Source organism: Phyllobates terribilis, unplaced genomic scaffold (assembly GCF_046119375.1).
Source record: "Phyllobates terribilis strain yellow unplaced genomic scaffold, ASM4611937v1 Scaffold_3__8_contigs__length_932513732, whole genome shotgun sequence".
Taxonomy (NCBI): domain Eukaryota; kingdom Metazoa; phylum Chordata; class Amphibia; order Anura; family Dendrobatidae; genus Phyllobates; species Phyllobates terribilis.
This window is the reverse complement of record NW_027362763.1, coordinates 847,063,257-847,083,378: the sequence shown is the minus strand read 5'-3', so window position 1 is coordinate 847,083,378 and position 20,122 is coordinate 847,063,257. Positions and strand designations below refer to the sequence as shown.

Here is a 20,122-nt window from a genome sequence, read left to right as displayed (position 1 = left end):
TGAGTATGCGTTCCACTGAGCGAACTGGATATGACTTAAGCACGCCCCGTGCTGAAAGTGACGCGTGTGGTTCACCGGCTGCCCACTTGACACGCAGAGACTCTCCAGTAACGACTCAGCGCACGCGCCTTCCGGGTACAGCCGGATGTGACGTGTGTCACGGAACGCTACAGTGGAACGCAACCTGTGAGGGCGCGTGTTAGCTGAGGTAACAGGTGTTCACCCACCATAGAGACATGGCATTATACTGCATATTAACCTACTTTCAAAAACCTATTATTTACCACACTCAATAAACATGACATATGCAGGTTTGGTTGGAAAAATTTATGGCCACGGCCTTTATTAAAAATTCTTATACTTAAAAAAACCATAACTTTAATAAAACTCTTATAACACAGCAGCTTAGCCATAAGCTCAAGCCCGTTTACCTTACCAACCTGGTGTCCATTCAGTCTCCTGGACGACTAACCCCAAGGCCGTGACGAATATAAACATATATGTAGGGAGGGTGGCGGGGCAGCAGCACTAGATGAGCAGCGTCTGAGGACTGACACTCTCCTCAGGCGCTGCCATCTTTAATACCCTGCACCACCAATGTTTAATAAATATTAGGACCCTATCAGCAGCTGTCGCATAGGGAAGAAGTAATCTTCCCCCTGCGACACCTCACTGACAGGCTGGCTACCTGAACCAATCCCCAGCATGGTGGGAAACCATTCCAGCCACATTAACCCTTTCAGGAGAGGAAAATAATGCATAATAATGCCATGCATTCCCCTCCTGAAGGTCCGGGTCTTAACATTCTTTGGATCGTATGGGTGAATGGAGGCGTAACAGGAGCATGACCATTCAGCACATTGGCTAAGGTAAAAGGGATTATGGGTATATAAGAGGGACAGCACAAACAATATGCTGTACCAGAAAGACGGCAGGTCTATTACTGATATGCTGTAACCTGCAGGGTAGAGAGATCCACTATCAGGAAGCTATTCCTAAAATGTGTACAAGACTCCACTCAAGAGCCTGGAAAGGCGAAACGCGTCGGAAGACATACCTCAAAAGATTAGTCGCTATCCACGTATAGGGACAGCTGTGGACTGCCCTTGTCAGGGAGCATCGGGGTACTAGGGCTAATCTAGCAGTGCTAGGGTTAATTAGGCCTTCTATGGTGACCTTTTCCCGCTTGGCGTTATTCTGGTTTATTGGTATGTATGTTGGAGATCGTTTCCCTCTAATTTTGAATACTATGGATTGGGTGAGATCTACCTTTTACTTACGTTCCTTTTTTGTGTATAGTTTGAAAGAGAAGTAGAACCACTGTTGATAATCATCTAAAATTTTGCATTGAGATGACACCTGGAAATACCAATGGTGTCTATGGAATTTTATGATTGCATTGTTTGTATTTTATGTCATTTTTTGTACCTAGGTAATAGTGAAATAATCTATTTTAATCTACACAGTAAAAGTTATGTTTTAATATATTTTCTAAACTCACCTACTGCTTACCATATAATGTGCTAAAAATGGGAAAAAAAATTCCAAGTGTAGTGAATTTGTGAAAAAATTAAATTCTGCCATTGTTTTTTGGGTTTTGTTTTTATGCCATTCATTGTGCAATAAAAATGACCCTGTAACATGACTCTACAGGTCAGTAAGATGTCTCTCCATTCACCATTTTCATCCGGGCGCCACCAGAGCTGAAAACAGCTGATCTGTGTGGGTGCCAGGTGTTAGAATACCACCAATCTGTAGATGACCCTTTTGTAAAGATAGTTCATTGATATCGTAAGCCTGAAAAGCTCCTTTATGATAATATAATGAGCATTTACTTACCGTATACATAGAGCCTGATACTCCTGGGGTCATTGTATCTGACATTAATGGGGCTCCAGCCCTGTTGCATAGACATGTAGCTAGACTTTCCTTAACCCAGGGCAAGGGTTCAGTTCACAGCTCTAAGGTTCTATCTAAATACCTTGCCACCCTGTACTCATGATGGCACTGGCGATTGGGAATCATACCTATTCCACAATAGGCCATTGTGCACATCGCATTATTTTATGGATACTTTGTCATGAGACCCCCTATGGCATAGCACTGCTTTGTGCCCCCTCTTACAAGCACTGTAAGTGCAGCACTATGCATAACAATACTTGGGAGCACTTTGACTAGCACTCTTATGTGGGCACATGTAGACTTTTTCAGGAGTGTGTTACAATGTGATGAAGACACTTTAGATTAGCACAAAACAGAGCCCTTTTTGGAGAATTTTCAAATGATCCCACCAAAGCTACAAACTTGCAATATATTGCTGCTCACCTGAGAACCTTTCACTTTTCACTACACTTTCAATATGTCATTTTAGTTGCACTAATATCTCTTTGAATAAATAATGACCTGCCATAATGATTTATGCTAGTGCTCATTAATTACATGGTTATGGTACTCTTACCTAGTCATTCCCATTTTTACTTAGTCATTGTCAACATCTTAACCATTTCATTTAGAAGTGTTTTTTCCTTATACTGCATTATATGGTGCTACATTAAAAGGTAATAAAGCCTACAAACGTGACACACAATTTTAGAATAAATAAGTAGGTAACTAAGTAAAGTGCATAGTGCTATATCATAATATATGGTACATAAGGTGTTAAATACTATAGCATAATGTGCAAAGCATATTATTGTTACTAAAGATAAATGTAAATCATGCCAGAAAAAATGTTGTTCCTATCCTAATACTCTCAGAAGGTAAGTATAATACCAAAAGTGGGTAAGTATGATACCAAAAGTGGATGCTTAGGTGTGTCTATGACAAAGAGTACATACATGAACCAAGAATGAATAGAAAATTGTGACCCCAACCAGCGTTATCCAACGTGCGTTTCACAGTGTGCTTCGTCAAGCTTATTTATTCATCTAATGTATATTGCTCAAAAAAATGAAGGTAACACTCAAATAACACATCTTAGATCTGAATGAATTCAATATTTTCATTGAATACTTTGTTCTGTACAAAGTTGAATGTGCTGACAACAAAACCATACAAAAATCATCAATGGAAATCAAATTTATTAACCAATGGAGGCCTGGATTTGGAGTCACCCCCAAAATTAAAGTGGAAAAACACACTACAGGCTGATCCAACTTTGATGTAATGTCCTTAAAACAAGTCAAAATGAGGCTCAGTGCTGTGTGTGGCCTCCACATGCCTGTATGACCTCCCTACAATGCCTGGGCATGCTCCTGATGAGGTAGTGGATGGTCTCCTGTGGGATCTCCTCCCAGACCTGGACTAAAGCATCCGCCAACTTCTGGACAGTCTGTGGTGCAATGTGACGTTGGTGGATGGAGCGAGACATGATGTCCCAGATGTGCTCAATAGAATTCAGGGCTGGGGAACGGGCGGGCCAGTCCATAGCTTCAATACCTTCATCTTGCAGGAAATGCTGACACACTCCAGCCACATGAGGTCTGGCATGGTCCTGCATTAGGAGGAACCCAGGGCCAACCGCACCAGCATATGGTCTCACAAAGGGTCTGATGATCTCATCTCGGTACCTAATGGCAGTCAGGCTACCTCTGGCGAGCACAGGGAGGGCTGTGCGGCCCTCCAAAGAAATGCCACCCCACACCATTACTGACCCACTGCCAAACCAGTCAAGCAGAAGGATGTTGCAGGCAGCAGATCGCTCTCCACAGCGTCTCCAGACTCTGTCACATCTGTCACATGTGCTCAGTGTGAACCTGCTGTCATCTGTGAAGAGCACAGGGCGCCAGTGGCGACTTTGCCAATTCTGGTGTTCTGGGGCAAACGCCAAGCGTCCTGCACGGTGTTGGGATGTGAGCACAAGCCCCATCTGTGGACGTCGGGCCCTCATACCACCCTCATGGAGTCGGTTTCTAACCGTTTGTGCAGGCACATGCACATTTGTGGCCTACTGGGGGTCATTTTGCAGGGCTCTGGCAGTACTCCCCCTGTTCCTCCTTGCACAAAGGCGGAGGTAGCAGTCCTGCTGCTGGGTTGTTGCCCTCCTACGGCCCCCTCCACGTCTCCTGGTGTACTGGCCTGTCTCCTGGTAGCGTCTCCAGCCTCTGGACACTACGCTGACAGACACAGCAAATCTTCTTGTCACAGCTCACATTGATGTGCCATCCTTGATGAACTGCACTACCTGAGCAACTTCTGTGGGTTGTGGAGTCCATCTCATGCTACCACGAGTGTGAAAGCACAACCAACATTCAAAAGTGACCAAAACATCAGCCAGAAAACATTGGTACTGAGATGTGGTCTGTGGTCCCCACCTGCAGAACCACTCCTTTATTGAGTGTGTCTTGGTAATTGCCAATAATTTCCATCTGTTGTCTATTCCATTTGCACAACAGCATGTGAAATTGATTGTCAGTCAGTGTTGCTTCCTAAATGGACAGTTTGATTTCACAGAAGTTTGATTTACTTGGAGTTATATTCTGTTGTTTAAGCGTTCCCTTTATTTTTTTGAGCAGTGTATTATTTTCTCTGTGGTATTGTCACGGTTGTGTCAGAAGTGACAGACAGTCGCCCTGCAGTTGCTTGCAGGAGATCTCTACGTTTGGCATTGCAGACATCTTCTTAGAGGCTGTCTCTAGGACCCAGCAGCTACCTTCCTCTGGCTAATTAACACCCTGCCTGGGTGTATAAATACCTGCTCTGTTTCAGAAGGAGGTGCCGGCGATATTCATTACTACTTGTGCAGGCTTTAGCAAGAGCAGTACTTCGTCCTCTGTGGAGCTTGAGGACATGTGCGCATTTGTCTGGAGTTCGTCTAAAGCTAAGCTCCCTGTTGTCCGCACCTGTTGTCTATAGTGTTTAGTGGAGATCGACTATTGCTCATCTCCTCCCTTCCCTAGCCTTAGCCATACGCCAGGGAAAGACAGGCGAGGCATGCGTGCGGCGATTGGTGAAGAGCCAATACAGTGACGTTAAGGGAGACAGGGTGATGCTAGATCAACCTAGGAGGTCTCCACTCCCCCCCCCTTTCCCTAGAGTCTGGGCTCCCTTTCTCTCTTCCCTTTGTGTTGCACTAAGTCTTTCCCACACTTTGGGTGCCATTATCACTGGCCGAGCACATTTTGAAAAGGAAAAAAAAAAGACTGACACTTTGTTTTGTTTTTCCTCTGTGTGTTTTTGGGCGTGGACTTTTTTTTTCCTTTCTCCCTTGGTATGGGTACTGTCCCTGGAGGTGAATGACCTCCGCTGTGAGGTTCAGCAGCAACATCAGCAGCGGCTACTGGTCGCTAATGTGGGGGTCTCTGTAGGTAGGCCTGAACCCAAGGTTGCCCTCCCGGATGGGTTTTCAGGGGGTAGGGACAAGTATTTTGTATTCAAGGAGGCCTGCAAACTGTATTTTAAACTTTGTCCTTACTCCTCCGGAAATGAGGAGCAACAGGTTGGTATTGTGATCTCTCTACTGCAGGGATATCCTCAGTCGTAGGCGTTTTCTTTATCGCAGGACTCCGTTTGTCTCCAGTCTGTGGAAGGGTTTTTCGAGGCTCTGGCCCTCATCTATGATGACCCTGACCGAGTCGCCTTGCCTGAGTCTAGGTTACGTCGCCTTTAGCAGGGGAATCGGTCAGTGGAGACGTACAGTTCGGAATTCCGTAGATGGGCAACGGATTCCAAATGGAATGACTCAGCCCTTAGAAGTCAATTTTGTGAGGGGCTTACTGAAAGGTTAAAAGATGCCTTGGCGGTATATGAAACCCCTCAGTCCTTGGAGGCAGCCATGTCGTTGGCCATACGTCTTGATAGACTCCTTCGGGATAGACGGATGAAACCACTTTCTCTGGGGCCTTCTTGTCAGGGTTGTGGACCTCTGCTGGGGGAGCGGTCCGGGGTTGAGCCAGTACTGGGGGGGGGGGTGTGGAGGAACCCATGCAGTTAAGGGGCGTATGTTTTTTTTGTGGGAAAAAGGGACATTTTGTTGGGACCTGTCCTGCAATTCCTAAACAAAAGGAGACTCGCTTAACTCTTGGTAGTCTGGACTTGGATAAACAAACCTGCAGTTCCCGCTTTCTCCTGTCAGCAGAGGTGGTGCTAGAGAGCAAAACCGAGAAAATTTCTGTGTTTGTTGACAGTAGAGCCGGAGTCAGCATGGTTGATGCTGAGTTTGTGAAAACTCATGGTCTTGCTTGCTGTGCTTTAGCTGAACCTATTTCCATCTTTGCTATTGACTTGGCACCACTTGCACAGAAAGCATTTACTCAGATTGTACATTATGTAAAACTGAGGGTGGGGTCAGTTAATTGTGAAATAATCCCTTGCTATGTCCTGGACAATCTTCCCACACCGATTGTTTTGGGTATTCCTTGGCTTGTTAAACATAATCCGTTGGTGGATTGTCAAGCCAGGGAGATTACTGAATGGGGAGATTACTGCCATGAGAACTGTTTAGATATTTCCCTTGCTACTGTCTCTACGGAAATATTACCTACTTTTCTGTCTGGTTTTAAGGATGCTTTTTCTGAGTGGTGGTGTCAGGATTTCCCTCCTCATCATGCTTATGACTGTCCTATTAACCTGACCCCCGAAGCTAAACTACCGAAATCCAAATATGTATAATCTTTCTGGCCCTGAGAGACAAGCCATTAAGGATTTCATTGCGGAAAGTCTGGAGAAGGGACATATCAGAACCTCATCTTCTCCAGTGGTGGCAGGGTTCTTCTTTGTGAAGAAAAAAGATGGCGGTCTATGTCCCTGTTTAGATTTCTGGGAATTAAATCAAATTACCATCTGTGATCCATATCCTCTTACCCTGATTCCTGATTTGTTCAGCCAGGTTGTAGGAGCTAAGGTATTCTCCAAATTAGATTTAAGGGGAGCCTACAACCTGGTTAGAATCAGAGAAGGGGACGAATGGAAAACAGAGTTCAATACCCCGGAAGGACATTTCGAGAGTCTGGTTATGCCTTTTGGCTTGACCAATGCACCTGCAGTATTCCAGCATTTCATAAATGATATTTTCCATCATTTGGTGGGGAGGTTTGTGGTGGTCTATCTGGACGATATTTGGTTTACTCACCTGATTTTAAGACATGTTAAGCAGGTGCTCCAGATATTAAGGGATAACAAACTTTATGCCAAACTGAAAAAATGTGTTTTCACTGTTCAGGAGGCGCAGTTTTTGGGGTACTTGTTGTCATCTTCGGGTTTTCGAATAAATCCGGAGAAGATCCGTGCAGTCCTTGATTGGGAACGTCCCGAGAACCTGAAGTCTCTACAACGTTTTCTGGGCTTTACTAATTTTTACTGGAAATTCATCCAAAATTACCTCTTTAATAGCGGGCACACAGACTGCAGAGCGGCAGCAGGAGCCGCACTGCGGGTACAGTGTGTGCGCTATTAAAGTGAGTGAATGGTCACTGCTCCCCACGCACACAGTCCCGGCATGGGGAGCAGTGACTATTCTGACACACTGCACAGCATCTCACAGTGTGAGGGCGCATGGCAGTTCCGCCATGTGCGGCTCACACAGTGAGATCCGTGTCTGCAGCAGAGCAGGATGCAGCGCTGGAGGAGAGAGGAGGTGAGCATAATTGTTTATTTTTTGTGTGCAGTGTGATGGGGATCAGGGGGTGCCAAGCATACCAGGATGAGGGGTGCCAAGCATACCGGGAAGAGGGATTAGGGATGCCATACATACCAGGAAGAGGGATGAGGGATGCCATACATACCAGGATGAGGGATGAAGGGTACCATACATACCAGGAGCCGCGCTGCAGGTGCAGTGTTTAAGGAAAATGAATATTCACTGCTCCCCAATGGGCGTGGGGAGCAGTGCATATTTATTTTCTTTAGTAGCGGGCACAGTGTAGGCTGCCTCCTGTGTCCCGCTCCTCCACTGCTGCCGCTCCCCCCACACCCACCACCAGCCACAGCCACAGTATGTATATATATGTCAGACTATAAGACGCACAGACGCACCCCCCAGACAGTGTTGGGCGTCTAGCTGTAGTGGCCGCCGTGGCATACTACTCATCCACCTCCTATTCAATTCAATGTGAGGCGGATGTGCTGCACCACCGTCACCGATAACGGCTGATCAGTGAAGGTGCCGGGTGCGGGACCCCGGCCAATCAAACATTGATGCCCTATCCTATGGATAGGCTATCAATGTAAAAGTAGTGGACAACTTCTTTAACTGACAATGCAGGGCTGGCATTACCAACGCAGTTTTTGGTTTGTTAAGGCAGGCAGCTCACAGACTGACTGGCCCACAAAATCTGCAGTTGTGTAGGGGACTCGCAAAGGGACCTTTTGGGGTTGAGAGCCCCAGGTGTTTGCCCAGTTTGTCCCCCCTTCCTTGACAGCACAGTTCTAATGGCTTCGATGTGAATTTAATGTTGACATGCATCAAATACATAAACATCGTTGCAGATCAAGTCCCTTAGTAACATGGCATTCCCTAATGGAAGTGTTTCAGCAGGGCAGTGCCCCCTACCCTACTGCAAAAATTCTTCAGGAATGGTTTGTGGAACATGATAAACAGTTCACCATTTTGATTTAACCGCCAATCCCCCAAATTTCAGTCCCATAGTAATATGTAGAATCAGCTGATCATCCATGAAGGCCCCAGCGCAGAACACCATCAGAGGTCTTGTAGATTTCATGCCTCAGTGGGTCAGATCAGTTTTGGCTACAACTTATTAGGTTAGAAGTTTTAATGTTGTGGCTGATTGGTGTATATACTATGCATTATTTTACAAGTTATTAATCGACTTGCATTTTGGGCAGTTTATTTGCCTGTGCAAAATGACCCACGGTGCCAAGTTCTAGTTATGTCATGATATCCTGTATGCAGTGGTGTACCGCTAATAGCAGCAGACCACTTGGCCGCTATGAGGCCTGTGAAACAGGAGGGCCCGGAACCAGCGCCAGCACTGGGCCTCATGCCAGGTATTACACTTTCAACTGTATCCTGGATGCAGATAGCGGTTAAAGCAATGATGGAACAGGGAGCCGTCAGCTCCCTCCTCCATCATTCTCCCTGCGCCTCGGAGATCTGAAGCCTAAGAGCAGCAAGTGCGGTGACATCACTACATCTCGCCCACTGTGCAAAGTTTCAGACCACGAAGAGACCAAAGCAGCGTGGGAATGGGGAGCCATTAAAGTGTTTGTAGGGCTATATGGGGGCCATTATAGTGTTTGTAGGGCTATGGTGATGCAATTATAGTGTTTGTAGGGCTATGTTGGACCCATTATAGTGTTTGTAGGGCTATGTTGTGGCCAGTACAGTGTTTGGAAGTGTTTGAAGGGCTGTATGGGGGCCATTTTACTGTTTAGAGAGCTATGTAGGTGGCCATTATACCTTTTGTATGGATAGTGGGGCCATTAATCTGTGTGTAGGCGATTATACTGTGTAAAGGGTGGACCATCATACTGTATGGTGGGTCATAATTCTCTATAGAGGGTTGTGTGTGTGGCCTCATTTTGTTTGAGAGAACTATGTTGGGGTCATCCTACTGTGTGTGTGGGACTGAGGGAGCCATCATACTGTGTTGTGCTTGTGGCACCCCAGGGGTCGAGATTTCCACAGTGGCATTGCCTCCCTCACAAGAGGTGATGCCATGCCTGGTAGCAAGCAAGGGTCCCCTATTCAGGTATACTAGCATGCAACACTTTCCTGGCTCCAGACCAGCAAGGGGAGCTGAATACAGGACAGCGAAGAGGAAAGACCTGGGGAGTGGAGCTGCACGGCAGCTCACCCCAGAGAGGAGCATAGAAGAACCGGACACCGGAGTCCGAGGTTGTGGGGCACTGAGGGCCCAGAAGCAGAAACCGGAGGGCAGGAGACTGCTGGTCTCCTGGCCCCACCAGACGCCCGGAGGCTCCGCAGCACATAGGGCCTAGCAACACCACATGGGAGCGACACTCCAGGAAGGCCCGAGCTGCCTGCCATACGGGTGAGCACAAAGACGTTTAACTCAGGGACGAGGGCCACAGCACAGCTATAAGCAGCAGGGCCAAAGAGATTAGCGCAACAGGGAAGGCCTCCAACTTCACCTGGCGATGTGGATTCCCAACTTGCTTCCAGGCCGCCCGGACCTCTACTACCAGCTAGTGCCCGTGCCCCGGTCTGCCTAACCACTGCAAGTAACGATAAGAGGAAACCGCCATTAAGTTGTGGACTTGTTATTATCTGCGCCATCCCCTGCACTACACTGCACAGCAACATCTATAACATTGTCATTTCGTGCCATGGTGCTAAGCTCAGCCAGTGGAGAGCTGAACCAACTTTGCTGCGTCATCATTAGCTCCAGAGGATCTGCACCGCAGCGGCGGGTCCATATAGCCGCATACCACAGGTGGCATCACGAACATTTATATAAAACTTTAATTCCCCTTTTCTCAACAACCCCTTTTATTGACCACCCTGGGTCACGGACCAGGTCACCACCACTGTGACACCCCCAGCACCAACCGGCCCGGCTACCGAGTACCCCACGGCCCAGGGGCGCGTTAACTTGGCGTCACGAACAGGATTAGAAGCCCGGTATAACCGGGTCCTGTGTGCCGCAAGGGGAGAGTACCGATACACATCCTGAATTGTGGGGAGAAAGAGGTCCATTTACCCCGGTATGCAACCCTTGCTAAGCTGTTCACTGTCAGTAACAACGCAATAAAGGCAGTGGAACCCTTGCCTCCATCCAAACTGGGGGAGGATAATGGCTCCAAGGGGCAGATGGAGGATTGGTGTCAGAAGCTACAAGTAGGCACCGACTCCACCCCTTTGCACCAAAAAGCATGGGGTGTACCGAGTGGTCCAAGAATATGAGCGAGTCTTCAGCAAACACCCACTAGACTTTGGGCAGGTAAAAGGGGTCCAACATCATATCCCCACAGGAGATCATCCGCCCATTAAAGAGAGGTACAGGCCTGTACCCCCAGCTCACTATCAATGTGCCAAAGGAATGTTACGGGAGATGAAGGAGGCTGGGGTGATCACAGATAGTTGTAGCCCCTGGGCAGCTCCATTAGTTCTTGTTAGAAAGAAAGATGGTACAATGAGGATGTGTGTTGATTACAGGCAGATTAACCGCATTACATATAAGGACGCCTACCCATTACCCAGAATTGAGGAATCATTAGCAGCATTGAGATCAGCTAACTATTTCTCCAGTTTGGATCTCACCAGTGGGTACTGGCAGGTTCCTGTGGCAGAGGCAGACAGAGAAAAGACCGCGTTTACAACACCAATGGGCCTCAGCGAGTTCAACTGCATGCCATTCGAGCTCTGCAACGCCCCAGGAATCTTCCAGCGGTTAATGGAGTGTTCCCTAGGACACAAAAACTTTGAAACCGTCCTGCTGTACCTAGAAGACGTAATCGTCTACTCAAAGACATATGAAGACCACCTGGAGCACCTGGCCGAGGTGTTCGAAGCCCTATCTGGTTACGGCCTGAAAGTAAAGACGTCCAAGTGCCACCTGTTAAAGCCCACGGTGCAGTACCTAGGTCATGTGGTAAGCGCTGAAGGTGTAGCACCAGACCCTGAAAAAGTCACTGTGATCAAGGATTGCCCAAGACCCTCCACTATCAAGGAATTGCGTCAGTTCCTCGGGCTGGTAGGCTACTACAGGAGATTCATCAAGGGTTTCACCAAGATTGCGACGCCAAGGAAGGACTTCTTAGTGGGCCAGTCCAAGAAGGCCAAGAACCCGAAACCTTCGTTCAAATGGGGTAAACCAGAAGACGAATCTTTCACTTGACTGAAAATGGCTCTTACTGGAGACCAAGTCCTAGCCTACCCCGACTATGGCCAACCCTTTGTACTCCATACGGTTGCCAGCAACGTGGGATTGGGAGCGGTGCTGTCCCAGGTACAGCAGGGCAGAGAGGGAGTGATTGCCTCTGTCAGCAGGAAGCTCCGTCCTATGGAAAGGAACCCCGACAACTATAGTTCCTTCAAGTTGGAGTTTTTAGCCATAGTCTGGGCTGTAACAGAGGGCTTCAAACACTATCTCGCCTCCTCCAGATTTACAGTCTTCACGGACAACCCGCTGAAGCACCTGGAGACTGCGAAGCTTGGTGCCCTAGAGCAACGATGGATGGCCCGACTGTCTAACTACGAGTTTACCATCAAGTATCGGGCGGGGCATAAAAACACAAATGCTGATGAGCTCTCCAGGATGCCCAACTTGCCAGATGGGGGGAGAAGACCCAGAAGAGCTGGAGGAGATAGAGCTACACGCTTTCCATCGTCACGGGGTGACCCAGTGCTCCCACTGTGTGAGGGACAAGCGCTCCGCCAACAGAGAGGCCACATTCAACCCATTGCCCCACCATGGATGGGCAGAGACGCAGGATAGTGAAACGGCTGTCCGCCTAGTAAAGGAGTTGCTGACACAAGCTGACTCGCACCCTGATCCAGATGCTCCACAGGAGACCCAACAGTTGTGCAAGGAGAAGGTAAAACTGTTCATCTATGAGGGAAAGCTGTGTCGAAGAAGTATCAACTCCCAAACACACGAACTGGTCTGGCAGGTGGTGGTTCCGAGGCGGGATGCGCCAATGGTTTTAGAAGCGTACCACGAAGGAGCAGGAGACTTCGGGTGGAAGAAGTTGGAAGTCCTGCTACGTGAGCGATTCTACTGGGTTGGCATGCGGAAAGCAATCGAGACATGGTGTGGAGAATGTGGTCCATGCAACCTGAGACGGAAAGACCGTGATAGACAGAGGGCTCCCCTGCAGCCCATAATCCCCAAATAACCACTTGAACTGGTAGCCTTGGACCACGTGAAGCTAGCCGCAAGCCAGTCAGGCTATGTCTACGCTCTCACCATAGTAAACCACTACTCCCGATTCCTGGTAGTAGTGCCAGTGAAAGAGCAAACGGCTCAAACGGCAGCCAAAGCGTTTCAACAACACTTTTGTCGCCCACAGGGTTACCCTGAACGAGTGCTCACTGACCAAGGTCCAGCCTTTGAAGCAGAAGTGTTTCAAGAATTCTGTAACTTGTACGGCTGCAAGAAAATAAGGACGACGCCGTATCATCCCCAGACCAAAGGGTTGTGCAAGAAGATGAACCAGGTGGTGATAGACCTGTTGAAGACGTTGCCCCTTGAAGAACATAGCCTGTGGCCAGAGAAGTTACCAGATTTGGTGGACCAATATAACCACATCCCGGTGAACTCCACCAACTGTACACCCACTTACCTGATGAGAGCAAGACCTGGTAAGCTACCCATTGACTTAGACATGGGAGTATTAACACCTGATACAACATTACCAGATGCAGACTGGGATACGGAGCGGCAGCAACAATACCGCAAGGTGCAAGAATGTGTGGAGAGAAGTTTGTCCCAGGCGAGACAGAGGCAGGAGAAAACTTACAATTTGCATGCACCTGCAGTTCCGTGGTCACCGGGAGAACAAGTACTCAAGAGGAAGAGGCAAGTCCATAAATTAGATGACCAGTGGGAGGTTGAGCCATACATCGTCTTACCTTTGAATTTCGATAACACCAAGGTGTGCCTCATCAGTAAAAATGGAGGGGAAACTTCAGCGGCAGTCTCAAGAGACCACCTGAAGATATGCCCTGAACAGTTGAAGCACAAAGAAGAAGACCAAGACAGCCCTCAGCCCACAGAAAAAGTGGAGGAAACGGTCCAGACAGTCCTTGGAGCATTTCCCTGGTCTTGGACGCAGGTGAACAGAGCAATTGTGGTACCGGTCCTGACCATTCTCCAAGAAGCCTCACCGGAAGCTGCAGAGGCTCCAGAACATCTGGAAGACCAGTCGGCCCCAGAGACAGATGCTTCATCAGCAGCAGATCAGGAGAATCTACCCTCTGCTAGCAGTGAATCTGTCATACCCATGGTGAGTCAAAGAATTCGTAGGAGATTACTCAGCCTACCGGTGTTACCTCAGACTACCCGTAGTGTAGTTCACACTGAACCCACCACACCAGGGGTAGACACTAGGGACCAGGGTAGGTCAGTGACAACAAATGTACTACGTAGATCGACCCGGAGTACTAAAGGTCAGCTCCCTGCCCGCTGAAGGAACTAAAGTGTATGTTATATATAGTTGTAACCGTTAAATAATCTTGGATATATATAGTTGTTAAATTTATGGAAAATTGGAACACAGGACTAGGTGTGGTCAGGACAATGTTGAATATAGTTAACAATTGGCCTTGAAAATGAACCGCAGACGTGGCCGAAGACCAGGCCCAACGACAGAGTGCCCTGAAGCCACGCCCAGGGACAATACACAAAGTGGGTTGATGCGGTTCCCACCAACCAAATTTCAATTATCTGGATTGTGGAAAGACTAAGCGCTGCAGTGACTGCTATAAACTTTTGGTTGGGTTTTTTGTAATTTTCGATTTTGTAAACTATTTGTAATGTGAATTGTTATTGTTAATTGTTAATTGAAAAAGGTATCCTCAGTCCGGGAGTACTGAATTTAACTAGGGGGGAATGTGGCACTCCAGGGGTCCGGTTGCCACAGTGGCATTGCCTCCCTCACAAGAGGTGATGCCATGCCTGGAAGCAAGCAGGGGTCCCCTAGTCAGGTATACTAGCATGCAACACTTTCCTGGCTTCAGACCAGCAAGGGGAGCTCCTCCCCTTAGCAATGAAAGCAGTTGAAAACAGGACAGCGAAGAGGAAAGACCTGGGGAGTGGAGCTGCACGGCAGCTCACCCCAGAGAGGAGTGTAGAAGAACCGGACACCGGAGTCCGAGGTTGTGGGGCACTGAAGGCCCAGAAGCAGAAACCGGAGGGCAGGAGACTGCAGGTCTCCTGGCCCCACCAGACACCCAGAGGCTCCGCAACACATAGGGCCCAGCACCGCCACGTGGGAGCGACACTCCAGGAAGGCCCGAGCTGCCTGCCATATGGGTGAGCACAAAGACGTTTTACTCAGGGACGAGGGCCACAGCACAGCTATAAGCAGCAGGGCCAAAGAGATTAGCGGAAAAGGGAAGGCCTCCAACTTCACCTGGCGATGTGGATTCCCAACTTGCTTCCAGGCCGCCCGGACCTCTACTACCAGCTAGTACCCGTGCCCCGGTCTTCCTAACCACTGCAAGTAAAAATAAGAGGAAACCGCCATTAAATTGTGTACTGGTTATTATCTGCGCCATCCCCTGCACTACACTGCACAGCAACATCTATAACATCGCCTTTTCCTTCCCTGGAGCTAAGCTGTGCCTGTGGATAGCTGAACCAACACTGCTGCGTCATCATTAGCTCCAGAGGATCTGCACCGCAGCGGCGGCTCCATATAGCCGCATACCACAGGTGGCATCACGAACATTTATATAAAACTTTAATTCCCCTTTTCTCAACATCCCCTTTTATTGACCGCCCTGGGTCACGGACCGGGTCACCACCACTGTGACATCCCCCAGCATCGACCGGCCCGGCTACTGAGTACCCCACGGCCCAGGGGGCTCGTCATGCTCACTTTTGGGGGTATCATAGTTTGTGGAGGGGTACTGTGGGGTCATCATACTGTTCGTGTGGAGGATACTGTGGAAGAATTCACTGTGGGGGTATTATACTGTGTTTGGAGGGCATTTTTGTTTGCTTTAGGGGGCCATGAAAGGGGTAGGAGTAAAATTACTTTATAAGGGCAGCAAAATTGCTTTTTTGTTACCCTGCTGAATATTATTATTACTTTGTGTGTAGGGGGCATTTAGGACTTCTGTTATGGGGCCCCATGATTTCTATGCCAGTATGCCACTAGTGTACATCCGCTTCTGACACTGTCTAGAGCTGAGGAGCCACATGTGGCTCACAAGCTATCAGTTGGGAAACACTGCTCTAAAAGCTGAAGGAAGCAGATGTATTTTATAGGAGGGTAAAATACACACATACCCAAGAGCCATTTTATTTCAATATATATCGTGTAGAGCAACTGAGCCATTTACACACAGATGACACAACTGTTTATTTGTTGTCCAAATGTATGAAACCAGGAGGAAATGCTTCTGGACTAAATCAGATACATAAAAATGCGCTTGATCCAAAGAAGCAATAAAATAAAAAGTAGTTGTAAAACCACAGATTCCAAAATCTACACAGTGAGTTTTCAGCTATATTTTCTGCCGTACTGACAATAGGCAAATCTTTACTCCAGGTCATGAAAACTACTATTGAGGCTTCTGTGTTCAGATAAGAAAACCCCCTACCATGGCAGGAATCAGGAGACAAGCCCGCCAGAAAGAAACTCTGAAGACTATTAATTACATCTGTCATCTGCACATGGATTATACAAGGGGCAATGAACTGCAGCAGAGGTGCAGAAGAAGTTTCATTTACATTTCCTGGATATGAAATAAGGAGGAGCTCTGGGCTCATGTAATTCTAGCAGCTACAGCAGATGGCTTTGCAGTTGCAGTTATCATCGGCACAGAAACTCTTCCATCTGGGAACCTGATGCAACTTTTTTAATCTCTCCTCTTCCAAAGTTATGGTGTTATTATAATCCTTCTTTAGAACTCGTATGCAATCATCATGGCAGCAAATCTAACAAGCAGACTACTTTTCCACCAGCTACTCATCAAACAACAGGGACCTGCAAGAATCTGCCCCTGGAGAAGACTTGGGGTGAGATACTGTGCCTCATCCCACAAGCAGAAGGTGCAGCCATCCTACCACAGTCCAGGACCCCAATGGGACGTCCATTCCTACATGCCAGAATCCACTGCCCTGACCAGTGTGCAGACCTTCCAGGATCTGGTGCAGTTCTCACATCAAGACCCGGAGACATTTTGGGGTGTTCTTGCCAGGGAAAGGCTGACTTGGGTAAAACCCCACCAGACAGTTAAAGACTGTGACTTTAATGAAGGCCGGGTAAAATGGTTCCTTGGTGGACAGCTGAATGTATCTGGTGAGTGTCAATCTCCAAATTCTGGGACAGGGGGTGATAATAGATAAGGTCAAGGATGGACAGTAGAGGGTCTGAGAAGAGTCACGTGATATCATGAGATCTGAATGTTTTTTGTTATGTAACAGCGTTATCTCTAAGTTATGAGCCCTGGAGCTGAACGAGTTAAAAATATCATTATGATGGGATGGAGGCAGAATATGATTTCCCTTCTAGCTGTAATGATCAGATCAGGTCACAGGCACTTATACAGGTAGGATAGGATATTGTCAATGCCCTTTAAACCTAGAGATGCCCAGCCTGGGTCTCCATATGGAATACATGAATGGATCCAGATGAAACAAGCCAAGCTGTGCGCACAGATCGGCCACTAGGAGCAGTCTGCCTGCTGCTGCATAAAACTTCAAGGGGTTTGTAAACTTGTAAAAAGTTGTAATTTTTTTTTGCATACTATTTGTGGGGGCCGAAAGGGTTAAAAACGTCTTGGGTTTGTCTTGGCCTCCACAACAGTGACACCGCTTGTGCTGCACTCACCAGGAGGGATGGGCTCGGATCCTGCAGCTGATTGGTTAAGATCACGCAAGAGTGGGCGTGTCAGCCCTCATTCCTGAGACGCTTCTGCCCGTGTCACATGCTGCTGGTGTAATGTGTGTGTGAGGGGACGGCGCAGCCTGGGACTGGGTCACTATTACTCCCCATCAGGAAATGAGCCCTAATGTGCACTGCCTCCTATGTACTCACGCGTTATACGGAGCAGACACGGACACAACGTCTATGTGTTAGTGGCAGGTTACAGCGGCTGGCAGGCTGGGCGCAGTGACTGTCTAGTGTGCACCACTGTTCTGGTTATGTACTTTATGCAAATTTGTTCCAGGGAATGGGCATGGCAGGGTGTGGCAAACACGTGCCCATTACAGGGGGTGTGTGCCCAGCTTTAGGGCATGATGTACAAAGTCACAGACGTTAAGGCCACGTTCAGTATTTGGTCAGTATTCTACATCAGTATTTGTAAGCCAAAACCAGGCGTGGGTGATAAATACAGAAGTGTGGTGACATGTTTCTATTAGGCTATGTTCACACGGTGTGTTTTTGCTGCATTTTTTTTTTTTTGCAGGGAAAACCTTCTCTCTTGGCAGTAAAGAAGCTGCTTAAAAACAGTTTATGCTGTGTTTTTCATGCTGATACAGTTTAGTGCCTAATGTTCTGGAGTTTTCTGCACCAAAACCTGCTGCCTCCGTTTTTGCTGCCTTTTTGCACTTACTTATTGCCTTCTGTGGGTGAAAAAATACTGCAAAAAAGAAGTGACATGCTGCAGTTTTTAAATGGCTAATGTTTTTTCCTTGCGGAGAGTGACATGTTAAGGTGAGGAGACTTTTAAGCCGCAATGCTCCTCTGGGAAATATGCAAATTGCCTCTTCAAAAAGGGAGAGGACTAAAACTCTAGTGCCAGCCAAACCAGATCTCCTCACCCTAACATGCTTAACATGTCACTTTCCACAGGGAGAAACATTACCCCTTGGTTCTCGGTCAGACACCTCTCACTCGGCCAAACCAGATCTCACACTTTGCACTGATGAGAAGCAGTACCCTAAAACACAGTGTCTGTAAATTGAGATTCTCGTTTTGGCAATTATCCTAAATGATGTGGCAAGGCTGGTTAGAGAGTCGATATTGACTTTTAGGATTGTTACTCCCTATAGGTGGCACTAGAGTTCTAGTCCTCTTCCTCTCTGAAGAGACTCTTTTCAGTTTTTAAAAACGCAGTCAGGAAAAAAACCCAATGTTTGCAAGAGATTTCTGATATCTCATAGCTGTTATGGGACTGTAAAAACAGCTTTTAATTTGCATAAAAAAGCAGCAAAAACTCAACTTGTGAACATAGCCTTAGGCTGTGTGCCCACAATGTGTTTTTTAAGCGTTTCTGCAACGGCAATTCTGCTGCAGAAACGCTTAAAAAACGCTTGGTAGAAGGCCTGCCATGTCCCCCAATGGAACACATGGAATCCGCATCACTGCATCTGTACATGCGGAGTCCAGGCGTTTCAATGTGTGGATGGTACCCGGGTCTGGAGAAGAGGAGACTCTCCTCCGGACCCGGGTACCATAGTACCTGTAAAAAAAATGAATAAAATAAAAAATATACATTATACTTACCTTCTGATGGCCCCCGGTCTCCTTGTCTTCACTTGCCAGCAGATTGCGGTGGACTGAAGGACCTGCGCTGACGTCATAGTCATGTGACAGCAGGTCCTTCAGTGTAGTGTACCGCGAGCTGCCGGCAGCCAGGACTTAGCGAAGCAAGACACCGGGGGCCATCAGAAAGTAAGTATAGATTTATTTTTTATTTTTTACCATTCTTTCGGTCACACTATAAATCCATGCCGGTTGCATGGATTTATATAGTGTGACCAAGTTGACAAGCACTTTCCAAGTGATGCTAAAATCGCCTGGAAAAGCGCTTGATAACCCGCATGCGGAAATGCATGTGAAGAACGCTTCACATCCGCTTGTCCCTGGCAGGAAAAACACATGTACAATCCGCATGTACAATCCGCATGTACAATCCGCATGCGTTTTTTCTGCCAGGGAAATGCAGAAACGCTCAGGAAAAAATCCGGAGCATTTCTGCATCGTGGGCACATAACCTTAGGCTGCGTGTCTACTATGCATTTTTCAAGCGTTTCTGCCGCGGAATTTCTGCAGCGAAAACGCTTAAAAGACGCTTGGTAATACGTGCCCCATGGTCCCCAATGATAATCCGCATGTGCTGTGCACATGCTGCGGAAATTTCCGCTCCGGATTATTATTGCGGAACAATCCGCAGCATGTCCATTAATTTTGCTGACACGCAGCGTAATCGCCGCCATTGACTTGCATTGGACCGCGTGACATCCACATCACTGCATCACCACAAGCGGATATCACATGGTTCAATGTGCGGATGGTACCCAGGTCTGGAGGAGAGGAGACTCTCATCCAGACCTGGGTACCATAGAAACTGTAAAATAAAGAGTTTAAAATAAAAAATAAAGATTATACTCACCTTCCGATGTCCCCCGGCCTCCTCAGCGATGCGTGCGATGTGTTGGGCAGCTCGCAGTGGTGTGAGGACCTGACATGACGTCATTGAGTCATGTGACAGGTCACGCGACCGCTGACGTCGGCGGTCGCGTGACCTGTCACATGACTCAATGACGTCATCGCAGTTCCTTCACACCACCGCGAGACAACGGGG

General features: G+C 47.7%; 1 protein-coding gene across 1 annotated transcript in view; it reads left to right on the top strand.

The window, feature by feature from the left end:
* The first annotated feature begins 16,329 nt into the window (after positions 1–16,329).
* The window catches only part of ACSS1 (acyl-CoA synthetase short chain family member 1), a 151,627-nt gene continuing 147,834 nt past the window's right edge, over positions 16,330–20,122 (top strand). Inside the window, exon 1 of the mRNA XM_073672513.1 lies at positions 16,330–16,890. Within this exon, the coding sequence (XP_073528614.1) occupies positions 16,515–16,890 (376 nt within the window). The 5' untranslated portion in view covers positions 16,330–16,514. The remainder of the gene's footprint in view (positions 16,891–20,122) is intronic.